We start from the raw sequence: 18690 nt of genomic DNA on the forward strand, positions 1-18690 counted from the left end.
CTGGTTACGAGCCGGACTTCCCAGACACACGTCAGTTTCAGTTTGCAGCATTACGGCGGCGGCTGCTGTTCATTTCCCCCTCTGAAAACCACCTTTTTTATCATTCTGAGAAATCTGACTGATGCAGAGGCGAACGTCTGCGAGGGGAAGCTGCATTTCACTATCAACACTGGAAACCACGCGTCAGTTTTCCCCACACTGCACTTGATCTTGTCGTTTTGACATTTAATCTCGTGTTCTGTCTGGGGAAACATATTTTTCCCAACAAATATCTACAAAGATCTGCCAGTGAGCAAGCTAATGTCACCGGTTTTCAGAGCATTTCTACTCTTCTGCATGAATTTTCTTTAAGTAGAGGACAATACCTTGAAACCAGTGCAGTGATCAGCTTTATTTCAAGGTAATGTCACTTGATTTAAGGATGGAAACAGATGAAATGGATCTCAACCCAATGGCAGATTTTTTTTTTTTTTGTACCATTTTACAGCTGAATACAAGATTTAAAGACTCATTAAGATGTTAAGGGACAAACCTGATTTCACCATATTACCCAGAAACAAATGAAAAGTTCTCTTCTAAAAACATTATATAACCATTTAGGGGGAATATCATTACCTTCAGTTAATCATTCGATATCTGTAAACTCTAGATTATCCAGGCTATAAAAGTGTCTTATTAGGCAACCAAGGACTTTTCAAAAATTTATCTTTTTCCTCTCAATCATTTTATAAGATAAAGTGTCACTTCCTTCGAATGGCAGATCTGTATTATTTTGGAACAAAACTTCTTCATGACATAAATGCTGGGAAGGCGTTAAAGCCGGCGTGTGTCAGACAGAGGGGGCGTGGCCTGTGGTTTTGTTTGACTTTCAAACTGTGGAAAGTTGAGGTTAGATTGACGACAGCAGGTGCCGCGAGGCAGGAAGCGTCTTCGTCTCTCTGAGGCACACGGTCCAAACACACTGCAGGACGTCCAGAAGAGGAGAGGAGAGGAGAGGAGAGGAGAGGAGAGGGGCCCGTCCATCCTGAGGGTCGGAAACACACGACCACGTGGTCTGAGGACCTGCGAGAGGCCTGCACAGCTGCAGTGAGGGGACAGCCGAGGAGGTAAGGACCTTCTCTTCATCTCTTCCTTTAAGTTCAGGGTGGGGTTACACAGATACACAGGTTACGGGGTGAATATAGGCCTTTTGTTAAATATCAGCTATCATCACCTCTGATATGATGGAGGTTCCTCCTGACCACAGCTACAGAAAAACATCTGGAATACCTGACATGATATTTGATTTTCTTCACACATTTAATTTAAATGTTGAATTGATGTATTGGTCAAATGGTCGAATTTAAAGTTCAAGTTCTAGTTTGTTTATTTCTTTATCACATACATGTCTCAAAGGACTTTACACAGAATGAGCCTAACTAGATCTAACTGATCAACAGTCAACCATAGAACAGAATGATAGAGCAAACATCAGGAAGCAGATCAAAGCACGAGACACAGAACAGCACATTTTATCAAGAAGACACAACAGCCACCTATTCTACAGCCTTAGAGCCTCGAAGCATACAAGGAAAAACTCCCAAGAAATGTTCAAGATATCTATTATCAACATGATGTAACCCAAAGGTCACAGGTTTGACCCCTGCAGCAGCCAGTGTGTGTCCATGAAGAGCCGTCCACCCTGCTGAAGTGTCCTGAACCTCCAGAGCTATTTGAACAGGGAGCAGCCCTGTTCAAATAGCTCTGGATAAGAGCGTAAAATAGAAGATGATTTCTACTGTTGGCTGTTTGTAACGGTGTTGATGTAGGAACTGAGTAGAAGTCTCTCTGGATAAGATCACTGAATGACTAAAATGTAAATGTACAGTCTGGGTGTTCAGTGAGTCGGGTATCTGTGAGCCAGCTCTGTGGTTCAGCTCATGGTGAACTGAAACGCTGCACTGACCCTTCACAGCACCACATCCTCCTGGCCTCAAACTCTGTCTCCTTCCTGCTAGATCCACAAAAAAATACACTTTTTTTCTCATTATTTCTTTCTCACTTCTCTATCATCCATCATTCTATGGCCACAAGAATAGTTGTTCCATCTATAGGAGCAACTTGATCTATAGAGGGATGAGGCAACACCCCTCTCTGGCGGCCATCTTGGAGGTCCTCAGCTCTGTGAACAGCTGACTGTGTTTCTGTTGTCTCAACAGAATTGAACAGACGGTTAATTTCTGTCTGTTTCTGACTGAACTGATCATTTCATCACTGATCCATCTGATTGATTTAGTGTTTAGATAATGTCAGCTTGTTAGCTAGCTAACCATAGCATCTGGTCAGCTAACATCACTGTCTTGTTGTTAACACATCTGATTAGCACACTAGCTAACGCGAACATAAAACCGTCTGTGAGTGTTGTCAGTATCTAGTATCTATTTAGTTCCTTTATATCAGAGTAAAACAACAGACAGGAAGCTCCGGGCCTGTTAGTTCCTGCTGCAGAGAGAGTTTATCACCACAAAGTCTGTTTCACATTCTGCATGATGAGTCTTAATAAATCCAAGGCACTCAACTCATGATAAATTAACAAAGCCTTTGTTTTTAACATGAATTTTAACATGAATTTGCCAACTTGTATTTTTTACACTGAGGAGGTGTTAGTCTGTGGTAGTTGCAGCCCCTTTAATAGCAGACACTTTAATAGACTACACTATTTCCTGTTTATTTTCAGACACTAGTGAACATTATGAGAAGACATAGACTAAATGTCTCTTCATGGCCGAGTCAGGCTGGAGGCTGAGCGCAGCAGATACCAGACTCAGATATCATGAGGAAGCATGATCATTTCTAAGTTGAACATTTATCAGCATATAAAAGCTCTGACTGATGTTGTAAAAATTGTCATCTGCTTTCTGCTGGAAAAAAGTTGTCAAAATTGCTGAAATTCCTTCCAACATTTTGCATTTTTGAATGAACAAAGAAGTAGTGAGCCAACCACTCATGTCTGAAAACCTGCATGTACTGCATGTGAGTTCCATCACAGGAAAAATAAAGGTGCCGAAAATGTTTCTTGAGAGTGATAATAATAATAATAATAATAATAATAATAACCTTTATTTGTATAGCACCTTTCAAACACAACATGCAGCTCAGAGTGCTTTACATCAATAAAAGACAGATAAAAAGATAAAATTCATAGAAGAATCATTTCTGGTTCCACAAAGAACATTTCTGCTCACTCCTGCATTGTGTTTTTGTATATAGTCTCATTTGCAATTGCACAATATAAACTATGGAGGGTTTTAGTTATTTTCCACATTTACGCCGTCACCCACCATCCAATAACTAAGAATTAAGAACATTTTAATGTCGCAAAGAACCATATATGATTAAAAGGTTCTTGAAAGGTTCTTTGTGGAACCAGAAATGGTCTTCGAGTTCGCACCTTTATTTTTCTGTGTGCATATAGTTTTCAGTTAACATGTAACATCTGCCGTTTGGTAAAGGCTTTTATTTTTTCCAAGGCTCCTTACAGTGCCATGAGAGAATACATTTTTAATAAGGGTGTCACAGTGGGAATTGAACCCCCAACCCTGCCGGTGTTCGGACGTTTTCACAAGTTCTTTTCGTTTACGCCTAAAGTCTGATGGTGTGAAAGCTGTCGGTCCAGAGAAGCAGACTGAAGAAAGTGTGTGAAAACATCTTAGTGCCTTGCTCCACCCATTGAGCTACAGAGGGAACTGAACCTTTAACCCAGGCAGCATTAACACTCAATATATTTTTTCTTACATGTTCCTAGACATTATAATGCAGTAAAAAGTTTTCTTTTCCTCTTCCTGTTTCCAACCAGACTGTCTGACAGCAGAAGCCAGACGACCAAACCACAACCACAGCACCTGCTCCTCCTGCGGAAGTAAGACTCACACCTACTGTTTGCTTTCTTTGGTCCGAACCGTAGTGTTAAAGTTTGCTTTTTGCACTTTTGTGAGGAGGATTTTATCTTATTAACTGCCAGCAATAATGCTGAAATTTAAAAGTGGGATGGAGGACATGTAGTTGCTTTTTCCCTTAACCGTTTCCACCAAAATCTGTAGTTGTTTTGGAGATCTATCTCTGATTACTATGAGTGGGGTTTGATTTGGGTTTGTTCAGTTCATATAAAGAGGATTTTATTTTTCCTGTTCGTGGATCCTCCTCCCACAGTGTAAAGACGATCATACCGGGTACAAATTGATCATGATTAATTCTGTGAAGCTCTGCTATGGCATTTCTACTCAGCTGTGGGAAGATGGCTCTAGTCGGCTGCTGGTTAGATAGTGAAAGTGGTTCGTGAATTTTGGGACTTATTTGTCACTGAGCAGATGTGGGGACTCGAAAATTGTGACGTGTCGAGTCCAAGTCATGTGACTCACGTCACAATTTGAATTGCAGACTTGAGTTTCAAAAGTTTTGACTTGAGATCTTGTGTTTGTGTAAATGACTTAGATTGAAAGTGATGAGATTTGTTCCAGCAGACGACTGAATTTAAATTCTGTTTTCTGAATTTGTATGGAATGATTGAATTTATTGAAGTTGAAACTGATTATAGAAATCAAACTCATGATGCTCTTACCAAGTTTTTATCTTATTAAAACCATATTGCATTGAAAAGTCCTAGATATTTAGTTTTCTTTAAGATATTAAATTGATACTGGACTCTTGATTTGTTCTGACTTGACTTGCTGTTCTACATTTAGACTTGAGACTTGACATTAATGACATGGACTTGACTTGGTAATCTACATTTAGATATGAGACTTGACTTGAGACTTGTGCCTCAAGACTTGAGCCTGACTTGAGACTCGAGCAGAGTTGACTTGGTGACACCTCTGAGTTTCCTGCTCTGACCGTCAGTGAAGCGCCTGGTTGTCTTTTAAAGCGTGTGTGAGCAGAGAGGATTGTGTTTCAGCTCCGGTCGAGGCCGAGGCTGCAGATGACGCCTCCTTCCTCCAACTCCTCCGGCGCCGGAGGAGCAGAGGAGGAGCGCTGCATCGTCAACGACCAGATGGGAGCCTTCATCGTCCTCTACATCCTCATCTTCATCATTAGTCTGCCTGGCAACCTGCTGTCTCTCTGGGCCTTCATCCACAGCCACAGAGCCAAGGTAGGACTTCTACTGACTTCCATTGAAACAGGAGATGACATGAGATGAAGTGAGATGATGTGAGATGAGGTGAGGTGAGGTGAGATGAGGTGAGGTGAGGTAAAAGAATTTGAGATGAGGATTTGAGCGGATGAGATGAGATGAGAGGATTAGAAATGAGAGGATTTTAGAAGAGATGAGATAAGGAGAGATGAGGTCAGATCAGATGAAAGGATTTGAGATGACAGGATTTGAGCAGAGATGAGGTGAGATGAGATGATTTTAGAGATGAGGTGAGATGAGATGATTTTAGAGATGAGGTGAGATCAGGTGATTTTAGAGGAGAAGAGATGAGATGAGATGAGAGGATTTGAGATGTGTGGATTTTAGAGGAGATGAGATAAGGATAGATGAGGTCAGATCAGATGAAAGGATTTGAAATTAAAGGTTTAGAGATGAGATGAGATGAGATGAGATGAGATGAGATGAGATGAGATGAGATGAGATGAGATGAGAGGATTTTAGTGGTTATGAGGTAAGATGACAGGGGATTAAATGAGATGATAGGATTTGGCCAGAAAAGAAATGAGATGAGAGGAGATGACATGAGATGATACGAGAAGATTTGAACTGAGATGAGAGGATTTGAGCAGAGATTAGATGAGATGAGGGGATTTGAGAGGAGAGGAGGTAAAATGGTTCTAGTTGTGGTTCTAGTTGTGGTTCTAGTTGTGGTTCTGTTGTGGTTCTGCAGCAGAGCATCAGCGTCTACCTGGTCAACCTGCTGGTGTCCGACCTGCTGCTGACGCTCGCTCTGCCCTTCAAGATCCTGAAGGACCTGGGCGTGGCTCCGTGGGGCCTGATGGTGTTCCACTGCCAGGCCAGCGCCGTCACCGTCTACATCAGCCTCTACGCCTCCATCCTCTTCCTCGCCTTCATCACCACCGACCGCTACCTGCAGGTAGGGAAAGAAATTGGGTAAAAAAAATGCAAAAATTCAAATAAATGTTTTGAGTCACTGTAACATGTCACAGAACTGATCACATGATGCGACCCTGCTGATCTGAAGCGACGTGTCGTCTCCCTGCAGGAGTCTCAGAGCCTCCCGTCTCTGCGGCTGCAGGAAGTCGGTTTCGCCCGGCTGCTGTCTCTGATCACCTGGCTGCTGCTGCTGCTGCTCATGCTGCCAAACATGGCTCTACCCATCCAGCAAGTACAGGTTCAGTACTGTGCTACTACTAATACTACTACTACTACTACTACTGTACTACTGATACTACTACTACTACTACTACTGTACTACTACTGCTACTACTACTACTACTACTGCTGCTCCTCATGCTGCCAAACATGGCTCTACCCATCCAGCAAGTACAGGTTCAGTACTGTGCTACTACTGATACTACTACTACTACTACTACTGTACTACTGATACTACTACTACTACTACTACTGTACTGCTACTGCTACTACTGCTGCTTCTCATCATGCTGCCAAACATGGCTCTACCCATCCAGCAAGTACAGATTCAGTACTGTGCTACTACTACTAATACTACTACTACTACTGTACTACTACTACTACTACTACTACTGTACTACTGCTACTACTACTGCTGCTTCTCATCATGCTGCCAAACATGGCTCTACCCATCCAGCAAGTACGGGTTCAGTACTGTGCTACTACTAATACTACTACTACGACTACTACTACTGTACTACTGCTACTACTACTAGTACTGCTGCTTCTCATCATGGTGTCCAACATGGCTCTGTACATTTGATTTTGATATAAAAATTAGAGAAATATATTTTTGGCCTTTATTATTAAAGCAGTGTATGTTATGATATGATGAATTAGTTAAGGTGAAAAAGTATTTTTTTATTTCATTGTGACTGTAAACATAACTGGAAGATGTTATTGTCGTCTCTGCAGCCCCAGCGGTTCCTCAGCTGCTCGGCGCTGAAGGCGGGCGTCAGCCTCCACTGGCACACGCTGACCGTCTTCCTCTGCATGGCGCTGTTCCTCAACGCCTCCGCCGCCGTGCTGCTGTCATGCGGCCTGGCTCTGAAGAGGCTCGTGGGCAGCCGGGACGACCCGCAGCGCCGGGTCGGCGCCAGGCGGGCCGCGGCCAGCGTGGCGGCCTTGGCGGCGGCCTACGTGGTCGCCTTCGTGCCGTACCACGCCGTCCGGACGCCGTACACCTTAGCCCAGGCCAAAGTCATCACGGACTGCCAGACCAAGAGGCGGCTCTTCCTGGCGAAGGAGTGGACGCTCCTGCTGGCCGTGCTGCACCTCTGCTTCGACCCCCTGCTGTGCTGCCGCCTCCTGCCGCCGCTCCGACAGACTGTCAGCGAGGCGCTCCGCTGCCGCACAAACCAGACAGTCAGCGATACTGAGGAACAGGCTGCTGAGGAAACACTGCAACCTGAGACGGCTGCACAACAGGAAGCGGTGCTGTAGTCATGTTATATTCAGATACATGAAGCAAGAGTTCACACACGTTTTCATGCCAAAGACCAAACCTGCACACCAACACCCTGAGTAAAGCAATATTTAAATTATAATGTTTACATGGTTACAAAGTTTCTCCAATAACCTGGTTTACATGGATATATGTCTATAATATGCACTGCAATATGCTGTTTTCTTTGTAAATACTACATCCAGGTCACTGTGTCTGGTGACCTTTGACCTGCACAGTTTGAAAAAAAAAAAAAAGGAGTTTACATGCCCTAATAAATACAAAGATTAAGCAGAAATCTAGCTGTCAACCAGGTTCTGTTACTCTGATTATCACCTTCCTAACATAGTAATAATAATATCAGATAAAGGTTTACAATTTCAATAGATGAGAGAATCATCTAAATGTCTAAATGTCCTTATTTGGTTGCTTGTAATGTGAACTATAGGAAATATTTTTTTGTTTTGTTCCACATTGCAAGTTGCAGATTGGAGTTTTAGTTCGACAAACATTTCTCAGAGACAGAGCTGCTCAGGAGGCAGAAATAATCTGATTGGTTGAGTTAAATCTCAGTGGGCGGAGCCAAAGAGCCACAGGTTTTTGGGGTGGAAGTTTGAGTGCGAAAGAAGGAACTTTAGTCAAATTACCAATGAAAACTATAAATGGCAATAACTTCCTTTTTTCATTCCTTCATTACCATGGCATCATGATGTTGAAGGTCAGCAGCTAGCTAACTAGCTTACCTAGCTAGCTGTAGGCTAGTATGGCTAGTTTGAACTTGAAGGTCAGCTAGCTAACTAGCTAACCTACATAACTTAGTATGGTAGATTGCATTTTTTCAGTTAGCAGCAGAGCGCTAGGCTTCATAATATTAGCTTCCTCCTCTCTTACCTCTTATGTTTTTCACTGAGCTTCACTCTAATGTTACTTAGTAGTTCTTTGGCTCCGCCCACTGAGGTTTAACTCGACCAATCAGATTATTTCTGCCTCCAGAGCAGCTCTGTCTCTGAGAAATGTTTGTAAAACTAAAACTACAATCTGCTTGTAGGTTGAATAACAGTAAATGTCTGAACACAACGCCTCTGACACTTGACAACGCTCGGCTTGAAAACGTTGTCCGTCTTGTTGAAGTGAGTTTTAATGGATGCAGGTTTTGATTTCATTTGCCTAGCTAGGGTTGCCTACTAAGTAAACACAGATTGAATGTTAGACTATAAATTCAAGCAAGTAATGTTGTCCTGTAAATGTCCTCACATGACTCCAGACACCGTCCTCCACCGCTCTTTTTATTTTGTCATGGCGTTTGGCCAAAGATGTTTCAAATACAACGCTGCGACTGACACGACAATAAGTAACTTCTCCATTCTGTCTAGAGGAACAAATGACAGGCGGAACGAGTTTTGTGATGTTTCGTGAATGAACTTAATCAAGCAGACATACACTACTCACCTTACTGATTAACCTTCCCACAATCCTCTGCAAAACTCCTACATGTGCTGTCATTCAAATGAACGGGAGCGTCACGTCACCTGTGAAGCTCCCTTCAGTGGATTTTCACTGTAAGAGAATCAGCCCAATGCAGACAGTGTGAATGGAAAATGTCAAAAACACACCGGCACCAGAGGGGGAAATAAATCAGCTGCTCCAGTTCTTGAACGGCTTTGAAGAAACACTGGTCTGTTGTTTTGGGAGGTTTCTACGTTACGATGCAGCAGCTCTTTAGATACGAGCATCATAGATGTCCTGAGTACTGAGGTATACACTAGGTTTTATTATACCAAATGAGAAATATGGTCAAGTGCAGTTAAAACAGAACAAATCAAGTCAAGTTTATCTGTATAGTCCTTCACAGTTACAGTCTCAAAGGGCGAATAAATAGCCCCCGCACCCACCCACCCACACACACACACACACACACACACACACATATACACATCGGCCAACATTAAGGCTTGTATTAAGGCTTGTAAAATACAGAACCCCCATGTCTAACGTGGGACCTCGGGGAACAAAGCTCATCTCTGAACTGACTTGTTAAATGAAGGTTTTAGAGACAGTAGCCGAGTTTCTGCTCAGCTGATTTCATGAATAAGAACATTTATGAGAAACTTCAGTTTTTGAGCTCCCCAGCACAATTAAAGGTAATCTATGAATGAATTAAAGTAATCCATGTCCGTTATCGACCTCTACTGGCGACCAGTAGGAATTACATCATCAGTGTCAACATCAACTTTTCTCCTCTGTCTCTGCTTCTCCTCTTTTAGATGGAGATGCTGAGGTTTGCTGTATTTGTCCTTACAGCTCTTGTTGTTGTTGCATCTCTTAATGATATGATGATATCTAATATATATCAGTGAGAACAATATATAGAAATAGGGGTACACAAACTAGATCTGTTACGTCTCTTAATAGGAATGAGTTTCCTGCTGCTGGTTGGTGGAAGGTAAACTCACCTACACTCATTTGGGAAATACTTTATTATTTATTATTTTACTTTTTAGTCTGACATCAATTTTTCTGACTTTAATTCATAAGTAAGTAGTATCAAAGCGGAGGTAAGTTATATAAGGATAGGATCTTTTAAGGAGAAATAGGCATACATTAATGTTTTCATGAAAATATAATTACTTTTGTTTTTATTGGTGGCTGTTTACCAATCCATCACTTGTGATACAGTTTTAAAATTATGGCAAGGCATATGTGCACAAACCGCATGTAAGGAACATCTCAAAAGCTCCCAAAGGTATTAAAAAATGCAAAATGATTGGAGGAAAAAAGAAGGCAAGGCTGCTGAACAGACAAAATCATCAGAGTAAAGAAAAATATATATTTACACAGCAATCAAGCTCAGATATTAATAGCATTGACATCAAAACAATCAGTGTCACTTTCTTTTGTTTTTTTATTCAAACTTTTCATAAATTTCAACCCTTTAAATTAATTCACAAATCACATATAAAAGAGTGAAGGAGGGTTTGTTGCCTTTATATATTTGCAAATATTGATAGAATATTTAGCCTACTGATCAGATTAATAGAAGATAACATAAGATACACATAAGATAAACGAGATCAGATAATGCAGCATTTATGACCCATACAGTGTAATCTGGCTACAGTATATGTAGTGGAATACAATGTAATTAATGCTTTTCTAAAAAATATATTTGATTTTTGTTTATATTATATATTATCTGCCTTATTATGATCCCTAACTAGAGGAAACGGTTTCCCCACCTTTTTTTATTTACCAGATATCCTGTTTAATCAATCCAAAACACTGGATACTCATAAATATTCATACCAACGCGGAACAGAGCTGAACTGAGCATGCGCTCTGTGAAACCTGACGGACAACGCGTGCGCCGCTTCAGCACTTCCGGACTACAAACGTTCCCAAAGCTGCAACCCGCTCCGCTGCGACAGAACAGAGCAGCGATTTCCCAGGAGAAGAAGTGCCGGAGACTTCAGAGTTAGTTGGTTGGATATCGGAAAGTTAACATGCGAACAAAACGCCGCAGTTTAAATCGACTTTAACAAAAATGGAAGCTAGCGTTAGCAGCGACGGCGACAGCTTTGAGAGCGACAGCCGGACCGTGGTGGAGGTTTCTGTCCGAGCCACCATCGCCGTGTTGGAGCACGAGTGTCGGAGAGGCGGCGAGGAGGAGCCGGCGGCGACATACCCCCAGATCCTGCAGGACATGGGCAGAGATTTAACCGTTAAAATAAACCAGCTGCACCGGGACAGTTCCTCCAGACTGGCGAGGGAGAACCGGGCTCTGAAGGCGGAGCGGGGGCAGCTGGAGGGCGAGCTGAAGAGCAGCGTCCAGGCCGGGCTGCTGCTGGAGAAGCAGCTCCGCAGCCAGGTGGGCCGGCTGAGGAGGGAGCTGTCCCACCTGGAGAGGGAGGTGAGGAGGGTCAGCGAGAAGGCGGAGAGGAACAGAGAGATCCTGGAGAGGGAGCGGAGGGAGAGGACTCTGACGGGACCGGTGCATGTCCTGCTGCAGAACGGGTCACTGCTGGGTGAGCCGCGGTCATGTTTCCGTCTTTCAGTAACACTTAATTGGAATTCTTAATTGATTGTAGGCACCGTAATTGAAAATGAACTGTAGTAAACAGTGGAGGTAGAAGTGCGCATCAACCACAGTAGACTTGATTGGAGTGCTTAACCAAAAACACTGAACCGTGAGGAAAGCACATCCAAAACTTTTCACTTGAATTTGAAGCATGCTCAGCTCTGATGAAGGCTGTATGGGCCGAAACGCGTCAGCATTAATGTGTGGCAATAAATTAAAGTGGAAAGTGAGCACTCTGCCATACTACTTTTATTTTTGGATGTGCTTTTTCCCTCAAAGATACTACACAAACATCAAAACATAACTATAAAGTATAATATCCTATAGGAGTGTTTTAATGATTCCACAGGAGAGTGAAGTACCATAAAGTACAGTAAGGTCACTATAAACTTACTATTAGTTCCTGTAGGAATATTATAGGATTATTATTATAGCGATACCATAGTAGATAAAATATACCATAATGTATTAGTTCACTGTAAACAACTCACTATTGAGTACCACAGACTCACTATAAGTTCCTATAAGAATATTAAAGTGATACCATAGGACTTAAAAAATAGCATTAAGTATAATAAGGTCACTGTAACTTTCCCCACTGCAAAATCTCCAACCTGCAGGATAACAGGTTAAAACTCTGTCCAATAAACAAGCTACTCGTGAGTCATGTGACTTCAGTTTACAAGCCCTGGTTCACTTTTAATTATTAATAATAATAATAATAAACTTTATTTGTATAACACCTTTCATACATAAAAATGCAGCTCAAAGTGCTTTACATAAAATCAAGACAAAACAGAAAGTGCATTACAATAAAATACATCGGAAAATTGTACAGTAAAAACATCAAGTAAGAACAAATAAAAATATGGTTAACAAACAGTTACAATAAAGGAGGCTAAAACAGAAGGTAAGAAAGATTGAAACAAAAGGCTAAATTAAAAGGTATGTTTTGACCTGTGTTTTAAAAGATGCTAAGGAGGTTGCCTGTCTAATATGTGCTGGGAGATTATTCCAAATAGTTTGTGCATAAAAAAAATAGAAAAGCTGCCTCCCCAAACCTCTTAGATTTAGTTTAAATTTAGTTTGATGACCTGAGTGAGCGAGTAGGTGCATAAAAATACAGACAATCAACAATATATGATGGTGCCATATCATTGAGAGCTTTGTACACCAACAATAACATTTTAAAATTGATTCTAAAAGACGCAGGCAACTGGTGCAGAGATGCAAGTACAGGTGTAATATGTTCTCTGTTCCTGGTTTTAGTTAAAACTCTGGCTGCTGCATTTTGAACAAGTTGTAGTCTGTTTATTGAGTTCTTAGGTATTCCGGTTAAAAGAGCATTACAATAATCAAGCCTTGAGAAAACAAAAGCATGGATTAGTTTCTCAGCGTCCGGCAGAGTGAGATACGGCCTGACCTTCGCTATATTTTTTAAATGAGCAGTGATTGAACCTAAACAAACCAAAAACAGAAATACAACACAGTGAACTTCCCCGCTCTGCAGGTGTGCTCACACCCTGAGACGCTTTACAGAAGAAGCACAGCGTGAGGCGACACATCAACCCTGGACTGCAGCTTTAGAGCGAAAATCCACCGAAACCTGATTCAAATTCACATATCAGTGTTTCGACTTAAAGGATAAGGCCGGTGTTTTTTAATGCATTGCTTACTGTCAACAAATCCTATGAAAATAACAAAATCAGCAATGCGTTTGCTCTCCTCCCGTTACTTTCTGACTTCCCATGTTCCGATTTTAGTCTTCAATCCGGAAGTCACTGGCTTCAATTGTAAGATAAAAACCTTTAAATACAGCTCACAAAGACATAGTTTACATTTTAAAAATCTCTAACTGTTACCATGAAAAGTCAGGCTGTTGTAGTTATTACCAAATCAAATTCAAATGGGAACAAATTCTTCATTATGCCGGGGACTATTTTCTGTGCTACAGAACTACTTTCCTGAGATGGAAAACGTGTTTACGGTCGGCTTATTAAGTCGTTTGAGGAAAAAGTCGTCCGGCCCGGTGCACCGTGATGATGAAATATGCTGCAGAGCAGCAGCATGGCTCTGTGACGGGTTTAATAGTTTTTAATACAATGCAGTTCTATGGCTGCTGGGACATGAGGCTTTACTGCAGCGGCTACATGGACGAGACTTGTTGGCAAAACAAATTCATTGCTGATTTTGTTATTTTCAAAGGATTTGTTGATGGTAAGAAATGCATTAAAAAACACCAACCTTATCCTTTAATTCATTCAGCAGTGTTGTGCCACCACAGCAACAAAACTGTGACATCACTGCTGCATAGAATATGAAATTTACAAAATATAATTTAGTTTTCCTCAAATAGCCGCAGTGTAGCCACAGTGTTTAGAAACAGCTTTTAATCATAGTAGATTATCCATATAAGAATAGTTTTGGTCTTTCAAGCTGCACTAGAACTGTAACATGAATGGATTTATTCTTTTTGAATATCTTTTGGGACCAGAACAACCACAGTCTTCTGCTGTCGGACACTAAGCAGTTGGGGGTTCAGGTGTTCTTCGGTGCCTTGCTCAAGAGCATGTCGACAGTATTTGGTGTTTTTATTCACTTTCACCGCCCAGATGTTTCCAGCTGTCCTGGGGTTCGAGCCGACACCCTTCACCTCACAAGCCTGACTGCAGAGGACACGCTGCACTTTCAGTCAGTTGTCTGAACATGAATAACTCTCTGCCACAGCTGGACTTCAGACCCTGCAGCTGCTTGGACACCAGCCATGTGAACTCACCAGTGAATATTTATGAATTTCCCCCTCATGCATATTTATAGTCGTCATGTTTTGGTCTAATGACCGACTAGACGGAGGAGCTGAGCACCGCACATGTTGACCTGTGGACCCGCCCACTCCTCATGAATATTTATGAACACACTGTCACAATATGACTCAAAATATCAAGCAGACCTATCTTACAGCCTTTGGGTTGAGCATCTTGCTTTGTGTCACTCGAGGGCAATCTGCACTTTTTATTTTGCACCTCAGTTGTCATTTTTCTTTTTTTGTAAATGGAGGATGTCTCATTTTGAAACCAAACTATTTGTGATCCGGTCTGTATTGCAGTGGTGTGTGTCCTGTTCTGACTGTGTAGAATCACTAATGAATGTGTGTGTTTTTCATTGATATTCATAATGCCTGAGCCAGTTGCTCACTCTCTACTTTACATTGGGGCTTGCACACTATGAAAATGTATGAGCATGTCTGCAGATAAGGAATATAATTATAACATCAAGGTGACTAACAGAACTAGCTTGCACCTTTAAGTGGACTTGGCAGTTTAAATGGCAGTAATGTTAAGTGGAAGCAAATTTAAGGTTCAGATGCATTCATTTTCACTGTGTTCTTATAAAAATGCAATAAGGATTTAAACTAGATTTATATAGCACTTATCTACTGCGCAATTTACATAATGCTTTCCAAGAGGGCGTGAAAAAAGGAACAGTAAATCTCTAAGTGCATTAACAGCTCGGTGAATGGGCAGCTGTTAAGAATGCTTAAAGACTCTGAAATAAACGTATTCAAAACATTAACATCCATAAAAAGTTTTTAAGGCTTAGCATTGTCAAAATATTTACCGATGCCTTCTGCAAATGTATTTCTGTGTCTTACTTGATGAATAAGGCCTAATTCTTATTTTTGTGGTGTTTTCACCAACACAGGTAGCCCTGCTGTGTCTCTCTACACCAATCAGACGGTCTCTGACCCTGCAGCCTTGGCCTTGTCCATCCTCAACTCTGCAGCGGCTGCAGGCCAAACCGGCTCTAACCCCTTCGCCCCTCTGCTGGTGACGAGCCAACCCGTCCCCAATCTGACCTCAGTGCCTGTGGATGTAAGTCCAGCTGTCTCTAACCCTGCTGCACCATTACTGGCCGCAAGTCAAGCTGCTGCTAACCCCTTCGTGTCTTTATTGGCTGCCAATCAAGCTGGCACCAACCTGACATCTTTGTCTGTGGCAACAAGTCAGGCAACCCCCAATCCCCAGATGCTCTTGGGGGCTACAGGTCAAGCCATTGGCAATCCTCAAGCGTCATTAGTAACCACTGGAAGTCAAGCCATTGGCAATCCTCAAGCGTCATTAGTAACCACTGGAAGTCAAGCCATTGGCAATCCTCAAGCGTCATTAGTAACCACTGGAAGTCAAGCCATTGGCGATCCCCAAGTCTCGTCGGTCGCCACAAGTCAAGCCGTCACCAGTCCGCAAGCGTCGATGGCAGCTACAAGTCCAGCCGTGGTGAATCTCCAGGCGGCTTTGGTGGCCACAACTAGACCCGTTGCCGATCCCCAAGTCCCTCTGCTCCCTCCAGCTCAGACCCCCCTGAATCCCGCAGCCTTGTCCGTGGCTATCCTGAAGTCTGTGATGGCCGCAGCTCCTTTGGTGCCCGCGTGTCAAATCCTCCCCAACTCCCACGCTCCTCTGCTGGACGTCAGCGGAGTCTTCCCCAGCCTGACGTCCTCGCCCACAGCTGAAGCTCAGAGAACCACCGACCCTGTGGTTACCTCCAAGCCTGAGGTAGGCCTGTTTTAATGTAGTAGGTGTGATTTATTTTTCTCATGAGAATAACCAACACCAATCACAAAAAATGCTTGTTTTACCACACCTGAATCATAAACCTAGATATAAATCTTTAACTTTGAACTCTGTAGTGAATTTTGTCCAAACTTCGTACTTCATTGCAACACTAGCATGAATAAAGTGTTACTGCATGTTTGTAGAGATTTTGTTATTTCATTCACTGAGATGACAAAGTTGACCTTGTTGTCTTTTACAGGAAACAGTGAAAGAGAAGAGTGAAGACAATCCTGGAGGAGCTGGAGGACAGTCGCTGGGTGGAAGAGGTGAATTCAGATTTCAGACTGAGTGTGTAGGGATTTGTTATTCAAAGAGACTTAATAACTGTAACAGTGGAATAATATGTCGTCATTGCAGAAGGGCCATGAACACAACGCTAACAACTACAGGATAGAGGATTTTTATTTATTTTCTTATCAATTTGGGGTTTCATTTTGTTTATGTGGTTGTAAAAAAGGTTGTAAATTACCACAAGTCACCAGTCCAATGCGGGTAAATTGAAGCTGTGGCTGGTAAGGGTTTTCACTCTGTTAGACACTTTTTCAGGTCTGATTGTTTGGGAGTTCTACGTATTTTCTATTAAAAATGCATTTGGCTGGTAAAACAGTGAAAGTGGCGGCTGTCTTTTGTATGAAGACGTTAGTTTCCTGCTTCAATCTGGTAATTTTGCTTTTTTTCTCAACCTCAGACCCCGAGGAGGATAAGAGCAACAATAAACAGCAAGAGAGAAACAGGAGGAGGAAGGAGAAGTATCATCAGAAGCGAGTCTTCTGTGAGCACTGCAGCAAGGGCTTCCACTACCGACATCAGCTGAAGCAGCACATGAACTGTCATGACAAGCCTTTCCTCTGCGACCAGTGTGATAAGAGCTTCCATAAGGAGAAGACTCTCCAGACTCACCTCCTGGCGCACAAAGTAAAAGAAGCCAGAAAGAATAAAACTCAGAACCTCATGCCTTGTAACCAGTGTGACAAAAAATTCAGACTCGAGAAGAATCTTGAAAATCATCTTTTGCGCCACGAAGCACGGAAAAAATCCTTCAAGTGCCCGGTTTGTGAGAAGACGTACAGTAAGATGAGTTTGCTGAAACGACACGAGGTGGTGCACGCTGAAGTCCGGCCCTTCATCTGCGACACCTGCGGGAAGGGCTTCACCGCGAAAAGCATCCTGCAGGAGCACCAGTCCATTCACACCGGTGAGAAACGTTTCGCGTGTGCCACGTGTGGAAAGAGTTTCAGGACGTCCGCTCATCTGTTTTCTCACAAGAGAGTGCACTCGGACGAGCGGCCGTTCAAATGCTCTGAATGCGGCAAGGCGTTCAAGTTGAAGCGGGCGCTGGTGCAGCACCGGATCGTCCACACGGGGGAAAAGCCTTTCGTCTGCCAGACGTGTGGGATCGGGTTCGGCCTCAGGAACAACCTCCAGAGGCACCTGCGCCTGCACACGGGCGAGAAGCCGTTCAGGTGCGAGGAGTGCGGAGAGAAGTTCTCAGGAACCTGGGCGCTGAAGACCCACATGCTCATCCACGGTGCCACCAAGCCGTTTATGTGCGACCTGTGCGGGAAGACGTTTTTCTACAACTGCAAACTGCTGGAACATCAGCAGATGGTACACAGGGACCGGGACAAGGCACGAAGTTGGCAGAGTGACGGAACGGCGGGAGTGAAACCGTTCAGCTGTAAGATCTGTCTGAAAGGTTTCTCCAGCGCCAACTCTTTGAGAATTCACGAAGAAAGCCACGCAGAAGAGAAGGAATTCAGCTGCAGCACCTGCGGAAAGTCTTTCCACCGCAAATGCACGTTTGTTTACCACATGCGACGGCACAGCGAGGAGAGGCACCACGGTTGCGATGTGTGCGGGAAGAGGTTCCTGCTGCTGAGCCGGCTGAAGGACCACATGACGCTCCACACCGGAGAGAAAAGGTACAAATGCGAGCAATGCGGCAAAGCCTTCAGGACTCGCAACAACTTTTACAGACACGCTCGGCTGCACAGAGGCGAGCGGCCGTACGAGTGCCAAGTCTGTGGCAGCAAGTTTAGCCAATCCAACCAGCTGAAGTCCCACATGCAGATCCACACCGGGGTGAAGCTGTACTCCTGCGAGCGCTGCGGACTCGGCTTCTCCGACTCCCGGCAGCTCAAGAAACACAACTGTGCCGACAAGTACCAGAACTCATTTGGTGCCGCCGCCAAACGCAGGAAACAGAAGAGCGCTGTCATGACCTGAGTTATTTTGCTTAAAAAAAGTGTTGTTTGAAAATCTTATTTTTTTCATTTGGGCATTAAAGTGGTCATCCACAAGATACTCATTTTATTTATTCAGTTTTATTTATTTAGTCTCCATCTTTGGTGCTCAGCGCTCACTGCTGTGGTGTTTCCTCACTGTACTTTCCAGAGATCACCTGTCAGTGAAGTTTGAGTTTCTGTAGGTG

The 18690-nt window shown here is 43.0% G+C and overlaps 2 protein-coding genes across 4 annotated transcripts; both read left to right on the top strand.

Moving 5' to 3' along the window:
- Positions 1-984: 984 nt before the first annotated feature.
- On the top strand, positions 985-7869 carry gpr171 (G protein-coupled receptor 171). 3 transcript variants are annotated; one of them, XM_078284172.1, is made up of 6 exons: positions 985-1106; positions 3836-3898; positions 4904-5128; positions 5862-6068; positions 6198-6326; positions 7043-7869. In XM_078284172.1, the coding sequence occupies exons 3-6, from the start codon at positions 4958-4960 to the stop codon at positions 7568-7570; spliced, it is 1035 nt and encodes a 344-aa protein (XP_078140298.1). In that variant the 5' UTR covers positions 985-1106; positions 3836-3898; positions 4904-4957; the 3' UTR covers positions 7571-7869. The 3 variants fall into 3 exon arrangements, with proteins under 3 accessions (XP_078140298.1, XP_071774672.2, XP_078140299.1); XM_071918571.2 differs by having other exon boundaries at positions 4934-5128; XM_078284173.1 differs by lacking the exon at positions 6198-6326 and having other exon boundaries at positions 4934-5128.
- Positions 7870-11112: 3243 nt separating this feature from the next.
- LOC139926766 (uncharacterized) lies at positions 11113-18561 on the top strand. The gene is made up of 4 exons (XM_071918572.2): positions 11113-11593; positions 15349-16199; positions 16459-16525; positions 16948-18561. The coding sequence occupies exons 1-4, from the start codon at positions 11113-11115 to the stop codon at positions 18483-18485; spliced, it is 2937 nt and encodes a 978-aa protein (XP_071774673.2). The 3' UTR covers positions 18486-18561.
- The last annotated feature ends 129 nt before the right edge of the window (positions 18562-18690 follow it).

The sequence above is a fragment of the Centroberyx gerrardi genome, chromosome 6, assembly GCF_048128805.1.
Source record: "Centroberyx gerrardi isolate f3 chromosome 6, fCenGer3.hap1.cur.20231027, whole genome shotgun sequence".
NCBI lineage: Eukaryota > Metazoa > Chordata > Actinopteri > Beryciformes > Berycidae > Centroberyx > Centroberyx gerrardi.